Raw genomic sequence first — 20,445 nt, forward strand, 5'->3', positions numbered from 1 at the left:
TTTCTGTTTTTTGCAGCGGCGTCACCACAATGATGCATGTGAGCCTCTTGAGCAGAAAGACGCTCAATGGCGTGTTGCAATTCTGGCTTCTGGCCAGTATCACAGGTAATCTACGTAGACAGCTATGGAGATAGCTTTGAAATCGTTCAATGGAGTGCTTCTGGAACCATCTGGAAAGCGTTGAGAAGGCTGGCTGAATGGGTGGATGATAAGAGTGTCCTCGTTTGTACGAGGTAGTGGGTTGCGCACTAAGCCCTTTTTTTTTCTTATTTTGCCAAATGTTATACGTATGTTTTTCTTTAACAGAAAAATAATTTCTATGATCTAACATTCTGACAAAATTGGGAACTTTGTTTTCGTACGGCACAGTTGTTTGCGATCTGCCTACTTTTCAGCTGCCAAGGCTGGTTGGCTGGATATATCGATGGATGGCATGTGCTAGCCTTCGGGACCGTTTGGTGCGGTGTGCCACCAAGCTCTTGTGTTTATTTTGCCTAATGTCCCATGTTTTTGAAAAAACGCGAAAACATAAAGAATTCGTAGCATCAAGCCTTTTCCAGCATTATTGGGAAATGTATTGTTGCACGACTCCATTGTTTGTGGTCCCCCTACTTTTAGGACACCCTACATCCTATCGCCTTTTACTAACGTCTATTGCGGACATGTTTACTTTCTCCCTGCTGTCCCTGAACCCGAGGAAGACAAAGAGGCCAGAGCAGACTAACCGGTGGCTGGGTAGATATGATCACATTGTAATATACATCTTCCAACGTTTTCCTACCTTTACCGCAGCAGGCACGTGCTTCTTCATCCTTGGTGTACCGGACTTCATAACTACGCCTTCTAGGGCATCCTGATCCTGCTTCAAAAAGTAAGGAGTTTCCCCTTGTGTTATCATAAATCGTTTCTTAATTGATTCCATTTTTTTTTCGTTTGACGCTGTTACTCAAAGCAGGTTTCTTTTCCATTGCTGCCACCAATGAGATTGACTTAGCCACTGCGGTTGACGTTCTTTGTTGCCATGTTATGACCACACCGGTAGCATACCTCTTTGTAGGCGTCGCGCGTAAACCGCGGCTACCGCTCCTCCTTCTCCGCGTCGTGTGGCTGTATTGCACGGCACTCAGCCGTGTTTCTCGCTTCCCCGTAGGCGGGCCGCGTTCGTCAGTGGCATTTGTCGTTTCCGGCAGTGCTTGCGCCTGGCTGTCCTTCTCCCGCCGCCGCTTTTGCCCGATACCTCCGCTTACCTGGCGCAGTGCCGTTGCAGTTACTCGAAAGAGTTATAGCGTTTCGTCCCCTTACTTCTACTTCCCACCCCAACCTTGTGCGGTCACATTGAGGCTTGTCTGGGGGTGAACCTCTACTCAATGCCCCTGTTCTCCACCAATTTCCTCAGCCCACCACAGAAGCAACATTACATAATAACTGCTAATCACCCTGCCCCCCTCTCCGTGGCGGTGACCCACTATAATAAGACGGGATGGCACGTTGCCGGAGCGCCGGCTTGATAGTGTGTTTATGGTGGTGTGTGCTGCCCAATCCTAAACGCAGAACAGCCTCCGTTCGGCCTTGCGTGTTCTGTATGCGGTTGCCTCATGTTGAAATAAGGCAGCAGTTGCGCTGAAAGATCGCATTACCAAGAAGCGTAATCGTCAGCCATGTTTTTAGAGGCTGCTCAGATCGAAAAATTCTGCATGCTAAGTATCCACGCGCCTTTGGAAGTATCCGCAGCAGATGTAAGCACTACCGAGGGTGAGCTTTGCGTTGCTCCAAAAATTAGGTCGTTAAAAATCGGCTGTCAGTCCCTTTAGGATGGCCGCTGTCCATTTAACCGTTTACTGTTGGAGAATATTGGAAAGCCAGCACTTTACCGCATCTCGCCATCGGCTCCGTGATTTTAGCGATGCCTACTAGGGAATAATGTGGACAAGTAAAGCCACCACGAAACATAAGAGGGCTCTTCTTTATGATCAGCACTTTGCTAGTGGTTAGCGCAGATCTAAGAAAATTTCTTTGCATGGTCACTGATTTCCTAATTACGAGGGTGTGCTTTCCATAAAACTTCGCGACGTCTTAGCATGTGCTAGTGGTGGCAAATTTTACTTAGGCATTCTGTGAACTTTGGCGATTACAGTGAACAAAATCGAAATAGAACGGGCACACTGACCTTTGTTTCGACGCTTGTTTGGGAACGTAACATTCGAACGTCCTCGATAAATTATTACAAGATTTGAATATCTGTGATCTAAACAATATGTGGAACTACAATGGTTGTACTGACCGTCGTTCACAACCAGTCAACACTGAACACAGCAAACCTTTTCACCAACTAGGCTGAGAACTACCTCTTTTCAAATAAATTGTTCAGTGCTAGATTATCTAGTCACTCAAGCATTCCTTCAAGTTTATATTAGTGGCCATGGCGACCGCCCCCGACACTGGAGTTCAAAAGCAACCCCTACCCTCTCACCTGATCCCAATTTTGACAGACGCCAAGATGGTGAGCATGAGTTCAGCGTACCAGACGAGCACCAGAAGGGAGAAGGCCGCTTCCAGGGAGTGCACCTCCTTGAAGACGGGGAGCGGGACAGCGCCGAACTCCCTGGCTTCATGCGCGGTGACGGTTCCCACCAGTCGCGAGTTGATAGCCAGACCGCGCATGGCCGCCTGAACGTTTTCCACTAATCGCACGTAATTCAGCATGACCGCCAGCTTGAGGTACCCGGCGACGTAGAAGCAGGCGAGGTCCCCGAGCTGTCGACTCGGAAGGGACAACATTCTGCCCGAGTACATGGACCGCCTGGCTGCGAGCACGAACACGTCCACCAAAGCGTTGTCGCCTTTGTCGCCTGGACTCGCGCTCCGGTAACGCGTGTCGTTCCCATACATGAAAGCTTGAAGGATTGGGCGCCAATGCTGATGATGACGAAGACGAGGAACGAACAAAATCAAGATTGCTCTGCTGATAGTGGACGTTCGGAACTGATGCCTAGCGGCTGGGTCTAGATCGGCGTGATTTTTCAGCCGGCGGGGCTGGAGCTTGCCCACCAACGAGATGAAGATGTGGCCGCGCTGCGTACTCACCAGCGGGCTCGTAAAACGCTGAACGGGAGTGTAGGAAAGATTTACGAAGGCACTCTCGGAGAATATTTTGCGGATTGCCACAAGGACCAACTGGTACGCTGCCATGATGTCAATGATTATACATAAAAAGTAGCATGGCCATGTTACTTGCACTGAGCGCTCTTGAGGATCATTCATTTGATTCTGCAGTAGACTGTGATCTCAGTGATTTTAGGAAAGGCTCACAGGGTTTTAAGAGAAACTTGTCCTGTTCACAGTTGCTGGGGTGATGCGTCTTTTTCAGTACTGAATGTCTTTCTCTTGCCCAGGATTTTGAATCGAAGCACACGACCATAAAATTCCCACCTTGAAGATGTCACTTAGTAGAGACCCTGTGTCTAGCGTACAAATGTCTTCTTTGTGCCCTTTATAAAGGGTTGTTAAGGGCAACAGTGAGATCCAAGAACAATGTGAGCCAAAGGGCACAATAAAATCAGCCAACCATACCTGGGAATTACTTAGAGCTAGCACTCAGTGTCATGAAGACGAGACGTGGACAACATGCAATAAAAGTGTGGAATCATCTATCACTCGTAAGACGTACTACGGATACGCCTCAGTCTCGTTGTTTTTCTTTTTTCATGTAGTTCGGCGTATCGGTGCCAGATTTCATGCCGTTGTCTAACCTGTATGTACTGAAGCTACTCCCGCTCATCGCTTTTATGCGCGCGTAGAGGTGATAGAAGCCACTGCGTCGACTTCGTTGTAAACCGTTTGTTTTGGACAGGTAGCTGATAAAGTTTGACCTGTGAGCACTTTCCTCTGCTTTCTAAATTCGCTAATTATACTCATTCTTTCCTTCTTTTATTTTCTTTTTGTTACCGTAATCCACAAATGTACCGCAGTTTACTGACTCTGGTATATTTGCGCCGTATGAATCATGTTACAAGCCTAAGGTGCCACAAGGCCTTCACACAAGGAATCGAAGGCAACACACACCATAAGGCTTCATCGACCACTATCGTTCTTAAATCATGCCACCCTCTATTTCTATCGCAGTTACTCACCTTTCACTCAGCAATGAAGTGTTGCGCTACAGGTTTCGAAGTATTTGTTTCACCTTTGCATCCATACTGCTATTGATTCGGCCATAGTAAACAAAGTCGTCTAGGGGCCAAGCTTAAACTTCCTTGCTCAGGAATAAAATAAAATGTGCGCAGAGACTTTTAAGCTGTGTGTACGTGGCGTAGCGTCCGCATTTGCCAAGAAGCTTTCATCGCATCGCAATAAAAGTCGTGCTAATTACAGCGCTAGCCATGTCAACTTTCAGGCGCAGGGCTAACATCCTCAAGGTGGTGTGCACTCAAGGTGGTGTGCAAGTTGACTGCACGGACCATCCTTTAACTCTCCGACAAACTGAAAGTCGTGTTCTTGTTCTTTTTTTGGCATGTGCCATGCCTTGCCCTTTCTTTACCACACCGAATGCGTTCCGTTATATAAAGAATCCGTTGATTTTCTTTTCACTTTATTTAAAAATAAAAACAATACATTCTAACAGGGACGACCCGTCGTTCCCAGTGAAAAAAAGAAAGCAAAAGAGAAAGACACAACAATAAGAAAAATGTAAGTAGGAGGACCAAGAAATAAAGTACGCAGGTTCAGAGCAACGGGCTTTCGTCTTCTTTTCTTCGCCGGGCATGGTCGGTTGAACATCTGGGCATTGGATCGAATCCACACGTTCGCGACTGCAATAGCAAAGGCAGTGCAACAGAGTATGTGAGCTATCATTGATAAGCGGAACCAAATAGTTAAAGGTAGTAAATGATGCATTTCATTCCGTCAGAAACGTATGTTGCAGGATGTGCTACTATTACCCATTTAGCAGTAATCGTAGTACAGCACGCTACCTAATTAACGAAACATATAAGGGTATCCGAGGGGCTCAGTATATTAAATGCCTTTAGAAGTGAAACAGCCCCACTTGATGTGATAACAATGTGGCTGACTGGGCATATTATGTTGACTTCTATGAATATAAAGTAGTGTACGTGCCTTCATGCTGTATTTAGCTGTAATCGGTAGCGAAATAATAAACGGGGGTCAGCCTTGTGGATTATGTGGTACACTTGGCATTCATGCGCAGTCATTTATGGATTCCCCTAGCAAAAATGTTTTCACATTTTGCGTTTGCGATTGAATTTATCTCTTGGCATTTCACTTGTTCACGATAAAGTGCGCAGCTGGTTCTGAAGACACACATTTGCCGTCGGCGTCAGAAGATTGGGGACCGTGGGACGTGAGAAAAAGCTAAATTTCCGAGCTTGTTTGCGAGTGTAACTAGTAATACTGTACAGCACTATGCTGGTTGCATGTACATAATATCCGAGTACCACGCTGGCGTACGTGCCCAGAATGCGGAAATGTAAAGTTTCTTTTTTGAGATACCGTGGACCGTAGGTTTTTGATGAATGGCCGCGGGCCGTACGGCTTCAGAGATGCATTGCGGCACGCGTAGACATACCTTGCTTTGTGCCGTGTAGCACGGAGCATCCGCCGTGCAAGGTGCGGAAGTCGTAGCTGCCGTCATCACGCATGTTGTACCAGAAGGCAGCCGAGCCCTGCAGGAAGGGATGCGCACACATGAGTGGTGATTCGAATGTTCGGCTTGGCTTTCATGCTGATTCAAGAAGATTTACTTGGTGAACAAAGCATAGCAAGGCAGTAGTAAAATGTTAGTAAAAGTGAAGTCTGTTGGTGCATTTTCAATCTGACAGCAAATAGCGACCTTTCAAGACTACGAACTATGCCTGTATCTAAGTGGTCAAGGCGTCGAGCTGCTGAGCGCGATGTCGCACGTTCGATCCCCGGGTCGAGACAAAAGAAAGCTTGCGTACCGTGCTGTGGGCTCACGTTAAAGAACCCCAGATGGTCAAATATGATCCGGAGCCCCACACTACGACTTCCCTCGAAACCCACTGAGCAGTTTCGGCACCCCAAATTATATAATACACCTTAATTTTGACGTGAAACTACTTTAATATGAGTAAGAGAAAGCCGCTAGCTGAATTTCAACGCACGTACGCCTCCGTGCTGTAACAAAAATTACAAATGTAAATTTGCTAATTCCTGAGTAAATGTAACTTATGCAATTGGTTACTTTGTTTCTGCACCCTCGTGCCCATACGACATTCTACAGGACGCACAAGGCATTTGCCGTACTCCACTGCCACTGCGTTCGTGGCACAGCCCGACAGAGGCTTCGAAAAGCCCGACACCCATGTGCCTGCTATTATTCACCACGAGTGGTAACACGATATGTAATAGGCTTCGACACAGACGCCAGGAAAAAATAGCTATGCAAAATGTAACGGAAGCTCGTAGGAACTTTGGGAAGCCGGAGTTCATCTTGTGAACCTGACACAGTGATCGCGACAATAAAACTAAACAGGGGAAACCCCGGGAAATGTAAAGGCACATTGAAGGCCAAAGGCCTCGTCACGTTATCGCCGTCTCACACGGTGTGTGAGCACGCTTGTCAGGCGAACGACAGGACCCCGTGTTTCGTCCTGGTGCGTCAGCTGTCGGTTAAACGAGCCTTACCATTCTAAAATCGGTTGTGACTTTGCACAGATACCAGCTCCTCAAATTTCTATGGAGTTGGTTCCTCGGTATTGGCATCGTCAATCTGTTTTGTTTGTTTAATAGTTCTTATTGATTCAGGACGAGGCGTCCACGAGTAGCGTTTCACAGTTTAGACGGCAGGTCTTGCCGACTGTTTTCGTGTCGCAGGCCCAAGGATATCCGCAGTCGTTTTCTTGACTTCGATCTCACTTCCATAATTTCCGACCGTACGAATTTGCGTATTTGCCGAGAAAGACGATGAGCTTACGAATGGGCAATCAACCTCACAGGATGCTCAAAGCCGTGTCGTCGTATTTGAGTAAAGTTTATTTTGGCCACTCGCTTTACACTTAGGCATCGTAACATAAAGTTAAGCTGATTATCATCAGTAGGATTATTATCAGTGAAGGGTAGCAATAATACAATCGCTACCACGAACACCTTTGAAGACCACCGGTGTAACACAAAATAAGCACCATGTCACGAGTATTACATTCAGCATTCAGAGTCGGTTCACGTATGTTAACCGACACTGAATTTTGAGCTTTGTCATGCTTTACTTCACGGGTGTGTCTTATCTAGCCGTAAAAAACTTTACAAAATGCCACTTATAAAGCTCACTTCTGTTTACATCGCGAGGCGCCTTATGTCCTACAAGGTCCCAAGCGATCCTTCCAAACGATCTTGATGTGGATAGGTAGGTGGCACGTTTTTGTTGCGTTCGGACTGCGACATGGAATTTCACATTGAAGCGATGGTGGTGTTATAAAATTTCACGCTTTGCCGACAGAAGTAAGCGCTAGGTGCGGCGATTACTTCAAGATGAAAATTCTTTTAAGAGTGTGATCGAAAAAGAAAATGTACGTAGCGTTATGAAAGAAACTCTGTGCTGTCACACTACGCAAATGTAAAGGAAAGAAATACAAAAACAATACGAATAGTTTGGGAAGCCGACTAGAATCTTTGCGAACATACTATAACTGATGGCACATGTGATACTACATTACGCATATCTTTGAAGAGCATGTTCGAGCCGTTCTGTTTTCTTTCATTTACGGAGGCCTTTGACGTATTTCCAGGTCTACGAAGGCTCTGTTATTTGAGTCCGCAAATTTACAAAACATTTCGTACAATTATTTTTTCTTTGCAACGTAAAATACATTGGTCCATAAACTCTTACCTTTCGCGGAGGGACAGCCGCCTTGGCGTATGGGAACGCAGTCGCACCTCCCAAACTCACGTCTGAAAGCTGTCAGTGAAAGTAAAAATAAAGCAAATAGGCCATTTATTACGACAGCACAGGTATAACGACCATCAGAATGTGAGGACCACCTTCGTGAAAGAGTAAAAAGAAGCTACAATGGCAAAATGAAATTAAATATTGTTTACGACTACTGGCAGAGACGGTGCATGAAATAGGAGATTATAATAGTCATCAAAGGAAGTGATTAACAATGGTAGGATAACGAATGTCGCTGCAGTCAACCTTTCTACGAGGTGACACTTGCCTTCGTCCGGGCGGCGACTGCTTTCATCAGCGGCGTTTTTTTTTCTTTCATGTACACGTATTTCACCCTCCCTAGCATCAATGGGGGAAGAGGGGAGAATAGGCCGTTGTGTAGAGTAGTAACAGCGTTGATATGTGGGGGAAGGGGAGGATTGGTGTTGAGTTGGGATAGATATATCACAGGTAGGTGTACTGTTGTTTATCTTCCAACAGCAACAAGAGGCGAGAAGCACGGTCAAGGGGAGAGGGATTCGATAGGGCCGAGCCACTGCACTGAAAGTCGATAACCGGATGAAGAGGGTGGTGCCGGCGTCTGCGATTGGTCCGCTTTCCCTTACTTAGCTTGCGGTGGCTGTTCGAAAATCGCGGCGGCATGCAACGGAAGGTTAAGAATGCCGCTAAAACTGACCCTCAGCAAAGAATAGTTGGCAGAATGAGGCGGTAAACGTTCCGAAAGGGTTCGAAAACGTTACACGGCCACGCAAGAAGTTTTATTATACGCAAATGCACCCATGCTCTCCGGCAGGTGCAAGTACCCAGCGCCTGAGCGATCGGCGGCAGCCATCTTTTGTTCCTTTCGGAACGGGGCAGCCTGCGACTATTCAGAAGGAAATTCAGTATTTTTCGGCTTATTAATGCATCTTTAATGCGTACACGTCAATTTGACGCGGCGAGTTTTTGCGGTTTCGTGACGTCCCGTGACAAACAGGTGAGGCTAATGCAGCCCGAAAACTTTTGACCAGTAGCCGGGGGCTAATGGCGAGAAGGCGTCGAATCAAAAAATAACTATTCTTTTTACGGTCAAATCATGCATAATCTGTGCGTACACGTCATATCAGATGGGGAGCTATCGCGGTTTTCGTGACGTCGCGTGACAGACAGGTGAAGTGGGGGTGGTCCAATAAAGTTTTTGACCCATCGTGGTAGGCTGATTAGAGAATTGGAATAGAAAAGTTTGGAATAACTTTACGTTATAGAGCCCCAGAACATTCTTCCGAACTACGAATGCTAAACTCGACTAAGGCTGACAGCAACACTGGCAACTACGAAATAAATGTTAATATTTCACACGCGCATGAAATGCATTTTATATCAGATTGTCTGAGCTTGTAAGCTTCTTAGCCTATACTTCTTAACGTTAACGGATTACCGGGGTACAGGAGCCGTGGCCGGCAGGAAGAAATGCGGTAGCGACAACCCTTGACGCTTTGTCCAACTACAATATATTTAAGTCGTGTTTCTATTGGGTAATTGTACTTGTCGAAGGAAAACCATAAAGAGACGGAGCATTAACGCTCACGTAACTACAACCAATGTCTTACACCAGTAAAATAGAATGCAGTGGGCCAGGGCAGAATATTAGGTTTGTGTGCGCCATGCTGTTAAATTCCGTGTCATAAGATGTCGCCACCAGAGTTGTTTCCCTCATGCACCTCTCTTTGGTAACCAGATATTGCGCGAACGGTAATACGTTCCCGTAGAATAGAAAATTCTCCGTTAAGTGTTTTCCCTAAGAAACATGCCGCGTTTAAGTCGTGTTTGACTGCCGCTGTCCTGGCGAGATATCTGAAGCGGCGGAAGTCAAAAACGGAATGTTGTCTTTTCTTTTTTTTCAAGCTGTAAAAAAAGCAAGTAAAAAGAAAACCTTTGAAAAAACTGCGAGAAACTGAACCGAACAGCGCATTTTCACGCCTCGAGTCTCGGACGTCGAGCAGTGCGAGGGTGGCTGCCGTAAACTCACGTAGAACATGAAGGTGGCGATGCGGTCTCCGGACTCCTTATCCTCTTGGTCTAATTGTTCTAGCTGCGTGAATCGAGTGGAAAGAACAGAAAAGTTAGTAAAAAGGCACACCAAAAGCGTATTAGCTTCTAGCAGACGCAGTCTCGGGTGCCGTAATGAAAAACATTCATCGGCGTTTCCACTCTGTGAAGAAGGGCGACCAGCGAACCTGTTATGCGCTCTTCTAAAATAACGAAGTTATATATGTGTACGACCATATATATGCACTTAAAGCCTGCGTCTCGCCAGCGCTGCTTTGCCGCCGCCGGTGCTGACATTCCCGGTTCTGCTCACGCCGCCGTTCTTGACGACCACGCTGCCGGTCTTTGTCGGTCGTCGCACACGACGGGCCAGGCTCGTCGATGCTGTAGCGGCTTCCCGCCGCCGGCGCACTCATTCTCGCTGTCGTTCCCGTCGTCGTTCTAGACAGACACGTTACTCCTCTTCCTATTCCCATAAAACTGCTCAGTAGCGACTGCCGATAAGGTCGCTAGGCGACACTGACGTCACTCTAAGGCGAACAAACAACAGACGATATATACGTGTACGTTTCTCACGGTCTTTACACGGAGACGGAAAGATGCATGCTACGAGTGTCCCCACTGGTGGTTTGCGCCACCAGGCTCTTGTTGCTCTAGGCCAGAACACGATAGTCTCGAACAGGATGGGCTGAACGCATACTCCGGAACCCAGCGACCGGCCGCCATCTTCCCTGAGCTGCCAAGACGCGTTCGCGTGCATGAAACGTGCGTCTGTTACGAGGTGTTCAATGTGTAAATATGTCCGTTCCCGCAACACCCAAGTACAGAACATCATCGGGGTGTCACTGCGTCTTATGTGGAAGTGCAAATAACCGGCGAAAACGAAGCAGATTGCAGCGCACCGTTTGCGACGAACACGATGTACGTCGAGAGCTGTGCCGCTGTGGCATATTCAGCCGTACATATCCTTTTGTCTCTTTATGTGTGCACCTGTGCGTGTCTCTCTATGAGTGTGTATCTGTCTACGGGCCTCGATTACACAAAGGCCTTGCGTGGGCTTCGTACAGCGGCTCTCGCCATAGAACTCCGCACCTGATTCACAAGTAACTGCCGCGAAAGCGTTCGCACCGCTACAAAGTTCTGACGCTCATGACAATCGAACTCATGCATAACAGATTTCATTCCGTGCACTAGTGTCAGTGGCCACGAAATTTCGCAATGCCTTTCATCAACTATTCGAAACCTTTACGTGTGAAAGCTGGTTTGTGTTGCTTATCGTAACTGCTGGCCAGATGGCAAGAGCGGCGATATTTGTTGAAAAATATGCATACATTGCACAGTAGATCCGAAACGGTTGAACTAATGTTAATTCATTCTTCCGCCGTCCCGAGACAAAAAAACGGACACATCTGCGCATCCGCGCACGTGCGCTACGCTTACTCAAACATACGGCATGCCGCCTGTTTTCAAAGTGCGGGCGTGGAGGTAAAGTATATCGCGGAGGTAAAGTATATAGGTAAAGTATAGGTAAAACGCGAAGGTAAAGTATATCGCGTACTGCAAGGCTTTTACTAGTTCATGACGTGCACTGTCAGACGTGCAAATCAAAGTGGAATAGCCGCAGAACCAATGTTTCCACCTGCAAAGGTAACGCGGACTTACCCGAACGATCCGCTTCGTCTGCGGACGTTGCGCTTGCCATAGCCATTCCGATTTGCAGCATAATCTTGCCGAGAAGCTGAAGTTCACTAACTAAATTTGTTAGCTAGAATTTACCATCCGGTCCTTCTTGAGAACTTCAAAGAAATGTCAAAGCGCAAGCAGCGCAAGCAGCGCAAGCAGTGCGTCTACCTGCGGTCGACCCTCTTGGCAGCTCGGAGCCGTTCATGGAGGAAGCGCCCACTGTTCTGCACCGTGCGCCGGCTATCGCAAAACGATGGTTCCGTGAAGCTTCACTTACCGTGGTAAGAAGGCACCTCAGGCCGCAGTCAATGAATCTAAACGCGGAGTCAGAAATGATATTCTGCCTCCTCGCCGGCGCGCTGTCGTAGTGATGCGCGGCCACCCGAATTTTGTTCAATATAGCACGACGATTCCTCAAGCGAGAATGTGTTTGTGCTCATAAACTCCAAATGGATCGGAAATGGGTCGGTGTGTCGTACGTGTCTCCAGTGCGTTCTTGCAGTGCAGTGAGAATGCGCACATCTTTTGCGTATCGCCAGACGTCTGGCTCGCAAGTCCGTCTGAGAGCCCCAGGAAGCCCAAGCTGAGAAAAGCAAGTGCACGGAAGGCAGCGATAAAGGTGACATACTTTTAAAAACACGCAAGAACTGAGCAGTGGCCGGTACCAGCGGTTGATGAGAACAGTTCAGTTGGCAAGCCTTATAGGGCATGTTTATTTTAGTAAAAGCCGGTAAAAGTGGCCGATTCGACCTCACGGCCAAATTGGTGAAGTTCATTATGAACTTCTTTCAACACGACTTCGGCAGCGGTAATGCAACGAGACATCGCGATTGTTTAGTATTGCTGCGGAGCGCGCGCGTCTGAGCAGCCCGGTTGCGCGCAGAGTGGCGTGATTTCGCGAGAAATGTAGACAAGAGAGGAGAGCTGGCCCGATAGGCGGAGCAACGCCACGAGCGATGCCAACTTCCGATGCCAACTGAGGTCTACTGCATTCATCATTCAGAACACTCACATGTGGCGCCTGCGTGGTGATGCTCAACTTACCTCCTCCTCCGTGAGTCCCTGCAGCAGATAGTCGTGGTGCGTTTCGTAGTGACCCCCGGGTCCGTATGAGTTGTACTGCTCTTCGCGAGCAGAATGCAGGGAAAACAAAAGAAAGGTGAGATTGAGAACGCTGAGCATGTAGCATGCGAAGCTCGAAGGGATATAAAAGATGTCCCAACTGCCATGTGCCAAGATTTAAAAATAAGCGAATGCCGCGTGGGCCGAACGAAGGCAACTTTATTTGCCGTCGTTTGGAGATACTGAGATTATTTTGCATTATGTCTGAGCATATAATTAGCCTTAATTATTCGATCAACTGCTCAAATACTTTAGGTAGGCGAAAGATTTCATGGAAAAATTGCAGAGCAATGTGGAAAGCTCCCGGTACAGCTTTTTTCTGCTCAGTAAGCCTATATAAACGTGTTTTTCCGAGTGTGAAAGAAACACGGGAATAAGCGCAAAATGTCTTGAGCGGTCAATCGCGTGGAAATATCACGTTATCCGCGGTCTTCTAGTTGGGACACACTGTATACAGCCGCTACAGCCCACAGCAAGACGCCTCGGATATATCGGTGTGTGAATAGATGTACTAAGCTCGGATATACCCGGGACAAGCACCATAATTGTTAAGCGTTTAAAGTCGTGGGTATGCGTAACCTGCGCAAACCAGCCTTCTTGGACTTCCGAAGGGTATGACAACTTTCTTACACGTACAGACTGGCTGCCTTTGATGTACGAGTTTGCTTGGATTCGCACCTACACATGACAGTGTTTCTCTTTTTGATTTTTTTTTCCAGTGAATAATCACCTGTATTATCTCGGAGTCTCCGCGCTCGTAGTCTGTGGACAGTCCGGTGAGCATGGCCACCCGTTGGTTGACCCTCTCCAGCAGCGGGTCGGTGTCTGGATTTAACCACGCCACTTGACTGATGCGGCCGGGGTCCACCTTTCTTTCGGTCCACTCGAGGACTGTGGCACGGGCCAGCTGCGCAGGGAGAAACGCGATTTCACAGCGCTGTGGAAAAGTGCAACAGTCATCATGCCGTGGGGAATGCCCGGGGTGAGGCAGCGTGGTCGGTATCGAATGTGAGTGCAACAAAAACGCAAGTCCTGGAATTTGCCTCTAAGCGTACATGATTATATCAAAAAAGACTACCTTCCGTATAAATCCTACAAAAATACAACTCCTATAGGCTCATTTTTTGAACCAGTAATCAGTTATTTTCTTTTGACACTTCGTTCTGTACTATGCAGCCTTCACGTTGGAGGCCGGCTATGGGCTTGTACGGCTGTGGCCGTGAATGCTGATGGTTTTGTCCAGGCAACGCCGCCTGAGTGGGGCACCCAAAGTGGCCATATGACCAGGGGCACTGTTGTATACTTGGTCAAATTCAGCCATATTGTCAAATTGTTTATTTGCTCAGTTCTGATTGGCACAGAGGCATGCCATGGCTTCTCCGATTGGCTCAATATGCCGCTAGTACAGAAATTGACAATGTCCGCAATGGTTATGTCAGGGCGTCAGTCACGATTCACTTTAAGAACCGTCTACAAGCAGACACTAGTACTTCCGAAGAGTGTGAGAATTCGTAGAGCGGAGCGGTCATTGATGTAAAAGTTGCTTCAATTGGCATACGATACATCTGCGAAGGGCTCCCAGCTTTCTTCAACATTGCTTTCCTATATTCGAGACATTAAGATAAGATTTAGTGCTTGCTATGTTTGCTAAGAAATATATTCTGGCGAAGTGTTATGATGCAATGAGGTTCGTAGTTGAAATTAGGAGCTTGAGAAAGGCTGTAGATGATCCTTGTGCAACTGTCGTTGATGAAATGAATGAATTCCTCATCCTCATTGGAGCTCTTTATTAATCGTGTCTGTGAGCAAATTCTTACTTATCATTTTTTTGCACACGAAGTGTAATTTTGGATGATTGAAATCTACAAATGGGAACGACATTCGTTCGCGCTCTGGTCTTCTTGGTCATGTGCGCTAAGCAGTGCGAACTGACGGGGATTGCGAGGGGGAGGGAGGAGGGCGATTGCTCTATTTGTTTTTGCGAAATATGAAGAAAGGTTATGCTCTGCTTTCTCTATCCTTGCCTTTCAGCGTATTCCTATATGTCACCTTATACTTGCTTGTTGCGCTGCTAACGCAGCGCTACCGCAGCTAATGCTGTCATCTTACGAAGACATGTTTACTATACTGACAAGCGTACATCGTTTATCCTTTTTCTTGTGTCCGCTCTTCAGCATATACCACCAACTTTTAGCTTTACCGCTCGGCGTAAGGAGCGCCCGTATTTATCGAAACATTCTCGATTGTTGCTGCCGATTCCATCTGTTGTTTGTTTGTCGCCGAATATCGTGTAATCGGATTACAAGGTCGACGCGAATAATGTTGTGCATTAGAATCTACGGTGAGCCTGGACCAGATTTCCACGATCCACGCATGCGCTTGTCTTTGTCGTTCTGACTGAGCGCCACTTGTGTTTGTGGCACAAGTTCGGCCCTGCAAATAGTTTCGTGGCTCTACACTGTGCCGCGGTCTCGTTCTTCACATTCACGACGCGTGACAATGTTGTTTCGCTAAAGCTACAGCAACGGAGAAGAAGAGGATGGCGAAGTGCGTTTGTCTTTGGAGCCGCTTGGTGAGTGCGCGGCAACCCTTCTCCGCTTATCCTCGATTTATTTTTAACTAAACGCACCCGTTCGTAGCAGTTTTGATGGAGGCATTGGGTAAAAGACCGGCGCCCACAAAAGAAGGACAACTAGCCGACCGCAGAGGCGCAATCCATTGAGATTAGCCGAAGTCGAAGAATTACCGTTCTGCCATCAGAGATGGCGCCCGGCGGCAACAACCCTGAACCTTCTTCCAGCGTCTGATGGCAGCCCAACATCGAGCCATGCACCTTCGCCGGAAAGGCTGGAGAAGGCCTGTGTGGATGGCTCAGCTTCTACAAATGAGCAAGTCGGTTCATTGGATGGTATGCCACCGAGCAGCTTAACAACGTTGTCTTCTTCCTCAAGAGGTCCTCGTTTTTGTGGCTTGAACACCAGGAGGAAAGCTTGACAATGTGGGACAAGTTCACAGACGAAATCAAGAAGTGCTTTGGAGAGCCGGCAGCTATAAAGAAGCCTACAGAGGAAACGATAATGCAGCGAGCTCAAGTTCCAGGCGAAGCCTGCATGCACGACGCATATACAACGAGGAAGTGCTCTAGTTGCTCAAGGCCCAGTGTCCTCAGATGGCAAAAGCGGACAAAGCTGATCATCTTCTAAAAGAGATCGCCGAGGTCGTGTACCAGTTCCTTATCGGAAAAGAGTCTGCACTCCGTAAGTGACGTCATTCAGCACTGCCGCACATTTAAGCGCTGAAAGCTCGGCATTTCACACCGAAGTTGGGCCCACGTAACTAACACCACCAGTGTTGACGCGTTCCCAGCTCCATCGGACTTCGCGTCAGTGATCCGGCAAGTGGTGCGCGAAGAGCTCGAATGGCGTGAGGCGGTTGAAGAGCCATTTTCTTCCGGTGACTTTTGTGAGACATCCACCACCACCTCCTTTATACATGCCTATAACTTTTCGCTGCGTCCAAGAAGGCCAAACGTTTCTATGAACGCGCATCCCAGTTACCAGTTCCATGGAAATTACTCACGGAGAGCACCTGCAGTTTCTGGAGAGAGAGAGAGCAAATGATAAAGGAAAGGTAGGGAGGTTAACCAGGACTGAGCCCGGTTGGCTACCCTACACTGGGGAAAGGGAAAAGGGGAAGGAAAGATTAAAAGAAGAAGAGAAAGTCTACTGGGTATATCGTTAGGTCACTCAGTCCGGATCACAGACGCTGACTCAGTCCAGTTCTGAAGAGTGGAACCGCCATGCCAGTAATCCTTCCGCTGAACATTTCAGTACTCCCTGTAAGTGCCCCGTCTGCTTACAATGTTTCATTCGCGGCCGCGGCATCCGATTTCATCCTCATTTCCGTCGCCCATCACTACCGTCCTGTGAGTGACCGCGTGCTATTTGGTGGCGTAGCAATGGGCGCGGTGATGGGACACGCTGAGCCTCTGACTCTGATAGTGGACGAGCTACCAAGCGAATTACGATAGCGAATCACCAGCTTTTGTACGCAGCTTGACGACGACGCCTTCAGGCCAGCGCAGGTCTCTATCACCCCGACGACGCCTCACGAAACCGCCGCTGTCAGTCACCACGTCAGTCATCTGCAGCTACCCGCCCCTATGCCTGCGCCAGTCACTTGTCGGAACAGGAGGGAGTGTGGCCGTTATGAGCTTGAATTTCAAAACGCGACTTGGCAGTAAAGTGATGTTTCCCTGAGCTAACGTTAATACATTTCCCGTTGGGAGTGGAGAGTTAGTTGCTCCATCCTATTGGCGTGTGCACCGCGAACGTTTATTTTTACGGTGACGTGTATCAAGGCGAATTCTCAGTGCTTGCTAAATCCGCTCCCAGCGTATTTCTTGGCCTAGATTTCCCACACCAGTGCGGTGCCACTATTCACTGCCGTAACTACGAGCTTTTCATCCTCTCTTCTGTTGCCGAACAACCTGCTACCTTTTCACGCACGGCCACTGTCATTGAAGATGCTGTCTTACCGGCGCGTCCCTTATTCAGTGTTTGAGCTGCTGCTTGCGGTGTTGTTGTCGCCGCAGAGTTCGTCTTGTGCGGCACGACGCTTTTGGCGTGCTTTCGGCATGCCCTCCTCCTCCGCTTTCCTCCTCGGACACCCTTGACTTTCGCCGTCTTTCACCGCTGTACTCTTCGCTGGATTACGCTAGGGGACACCACTGACGCCGAGGGACGCCGACGGTGAACGCAGCAACGGACGCCTACGAGCTGCGCTCTAAAACGTAGAAAGTGGTCATGCATCCACAATGGCTCTGAAGTACAGCGAAACTCTAGCGTTGAACTCAGCGGCCATAAAATTTGAAAACCACGTAACCTTATCCCTGTATTGCCAGTTATTTCCAGTCACTGCTAGTTTCTCGAAGGAGTTAACAGCGTTTAAAGAAGAGCCTGGCACCAGGCGTCCCAGTTCGCCGGCGATTTTTAGAGGCTTGCTCATTACTTCGTGCCACAATGCGCGCACGTTTCTGTTTTCGTAGCGCGTGCCAGTGTGTGGGCCTGCGTAGGCGATCGTTCCTCAAAGATAGCGGTGATCCCATTTTACCGGACCGTTATTTTGGATACGTCCTGAAAAAAAACTGGCCCCCGGTCAGCGACGTGCCATCTACGTTGTTGACGACGCGTGATGCTCTCGCGGTGGATGGCAGCCTTGGGAATAACGCGACGCCGAGGACGTGGTCGCCCACCGATCGCTAGCATCGTGAGCTTTCGATGGGCTTCTCATCGGACGCCGGTGACGACGACGTTGGGAGAGCTTTCGCAAACACAATGGTCGGCTTCTCTTAACCTTAGGGCGCCCATCGTTCCAATTTAACCGGGCACAATGGACGCCTGAACGCGACGCTATAACGCCTTCAAATGCGGGATCCTACCATTGCTCTGCGGCGTCTGTGCTCGCGCGAGTCCAGCGGGATCCCGCCCCATAAACGCACAGAGATTAACTAGGCGTCCGATGGAAAGAGAAAAGAGCCGAGTAGGCCTACTTGAAGAACACGGCTATGACCTGTCTTCTAAATCACAATCGTGCGCAAACGGCCTGTACCTGTTTACAGATGATTGCGCTGCGGTGAATGCGGTTTCCTTGCAGATGAAGTCGTCGTGTTGAGCGAGATAGGCAAGCAGACCCGCTATTCCTTGGAAGTTGCGTTCATCTTCCAACACCACTGATTATGGTGTTACCAACTCGACGCGAGGTTATGCAACTGAGACCGATTAAAATGTTTGAAAAAGTCACAGCGACTTTTAAGTTCGTGAACGCGGGTGACGCGCAAGCATATGAATGCTAAGCGCACACAACGCTTGCACCAAGACGCCTACACTGTCGGCCTCGCAGATCGCATTCAAGACAGGGCTCGCGCTGCCTCACCATACGCAGCAGCCGCCGGAGTAGAAGGCCCAGTTGTAAAGATTCACTTACAATATAAATTGCCTTGCATGGTGCCTTCACACTTCGCACTCGATGACCCCGGACACTTGCTGCCAAATAGCTGGCTTGAGGAATCGCGGCAGCAGCAGCGACCGAAGTGACATTCGTGCTATCTATCACTTCAACGCAAGCTGAGGGGTGACCACACAGCGCATGCAAAGCTACGAGCCGTCGGCCCACCTAGACTGGGCCCTCAAGAGCAAATCGCTTACCTAGAATGCCCGCAAAGGAGGCAGCTTTCACGATAAAGCCCACGTGGCCTCGCGCAGCCGAAGTACAAGGCTCCCACTCCTTCCCCTTCTCCGGTGTCACGAGCGCGACGGAATACGGCGCGTTTCATCCGCTTGCGCACGTGAGATTGAGCTGCTATCGGTGGCTCACCGTCGCACGCTGTCACTCCCCTTACAGTGCACGGCAAACGAGGAGGATGTTATCAAAGGACTGGCCCGGTACGTATGCATCGCAAGGGAAACCTGTAGCAACTGTCAGAGGAGGTAAACCCAGCGCGCCTCCGTCTATCTTCCTCTTCCGCGACGTTTCGCCTCCTTTCTCCATCCCCGCTTCGGTCTACGCTGCCTACACATACCTCTAGATAGGGTTACATTTCCGCGCGCTCAGCGCGCTTCTTCGTACCTTCCCCGGCACACGAATGTGTTCACCTCCAGGTGCCTTCCTCCTTCGCTCGCTTCGCGGCTGCAATTAGACACAGCCGATTCCACGAGCTGGGCAGTTAAGACTGCGCATAAAATTTGGAGGACGCTTAAGCTTCGCCTTTAACAGTGAAACGCGACAGCATGGAAAGATTCCTGGCTGCTTCTCATGCATCCCGGCAGCTGAAGCTTATGCAACCGTAATGTTTACCGGGAAATGCTGGCGGCGAACTCTATCCACCAAGGCGAGCTTCCTGGTAGAAACGCGGCCACTTGCGTTAGACGACCTTTTCTTATTTTTTCATACTCTTGATATTTCAGTCTGAGAAGGTTTGACATAAAAGGCATACGCTGTCGATGGTTTGTGTCATGAAATTTGTTATGGGTTGTCATTCTCAGAATTCTGAGGAATAACTTTATAAAGTATATAAGACAATGTATGAGCAACTTTAGCGACAGAAGAACTTTAGTTGCATATAGAATACGTACAAGTTTCGCTCACAGGACGTTCGATGCCGGACCCCGACACCGGATTTTCTGTGACACTGACCCCTAATCCTATCTCTGTAAGTTGCGCCTGCGCTAGGTTTTTATGTGTCTTTCAGAATTGGATGGATTATGAGAACAGGAAGATGGAGCTATTTATCATAGACCAGTAACAGAGAGCTGATTTTTTTCATTTGCAGAGGAAAACAAAGCCGGAAAATTGTATCCTAAATAATCACTCACCAATAACGCCGGAGTCATGCTTGAGTACTCGTTCTGATTGCTTCTGCTAGTTTGAGAATGAGGGTATACAAACCGTCCCTTTGGTTTGCGAAATTACTTGAATAATGGGCTTAAGTTGAACGGCTGGAAGCCGTCCCGAGGAGTAATAATTTCAGAAAACATAAAAGCAAACAGCGAGTAGGAATGCTTATGCCGGTTCAACTCACTGATGTATAAGCAGGGTCGCCTGCTAGGCTTTCTAATCCTTTCTATGAAGGGTACCAGTCGTGAAGTAAGTAAGGCAACTTCGGAACGTACTCTTTCTTTATGATTTAG

At 48.3% G+C, this 20,445-nt stretch overlaps 1 protein-coding gene across 3 annotated transcripts in view; it reads right to left on the reverse strand.

Moving 5' to 3' along the window:
* Positions 1 to 4,575: 4,575 nt before the first annotated feature.
* Positions 4,576 to 20,445, reverse strand: part of LOC142557146 (prolyl 4-hydroxylase subunit alpha-2-like) — a 46,658-nt gene continuing 30,788 nt past the window's right edge. For 2 of the 3 annotated variants that reach the window (XM_075668799.1, XM_075668798.1), the window contains 6 exons: positions 13,488 to 13,664; positions 12,680 to 12,754; positions 9,933 to 9,995; positions 7,865 to 7,933; positions 5,585 to 5,681; positions 4,576 to 4,808 (listed from right to left, as the gene is read on the reverse strand). In XM_075668799.1, the coding sequence (XP_075524914.1) occupies positions 4,615 to 4,808; positions 5,585 to 5,681; positions 7,865 to 7,933; positions 9,933 to 9,995; positions 12,680 to 12,754; positions 13,488 to 13,664 (675 nt within the window). In that variant the 3' untranslated portion in view covers positions 4,576 to 4,614. Of the gene's footprint in view, positions 4,809 to 5,584; positions 5,682 to 7,863; positions 7,934 to 9,932; positions 9,996 to 12,679; positions 12,760 to 13,487; positions 13,665 to 20,445 lie in introns of those variants that run through there. The other variant, XR_012822728.1, reaches the window with a different exon arrangement.

This window comes from Dermacentor variabilis, chromosome 9 (genome assembly GCF_050947875.1).
Source record: "Dermacentor variabilis isolate Ectoservices chromosome 9, ASM5094787v1, whole genome shotgun sequence".
Classification (NCBI taxonomy): Eukaryota; Metazoa; Arthropoda; class Arachnida; order Ixodida; family Ixodidae; genus Dermacentor; species Dermacentor variabilis.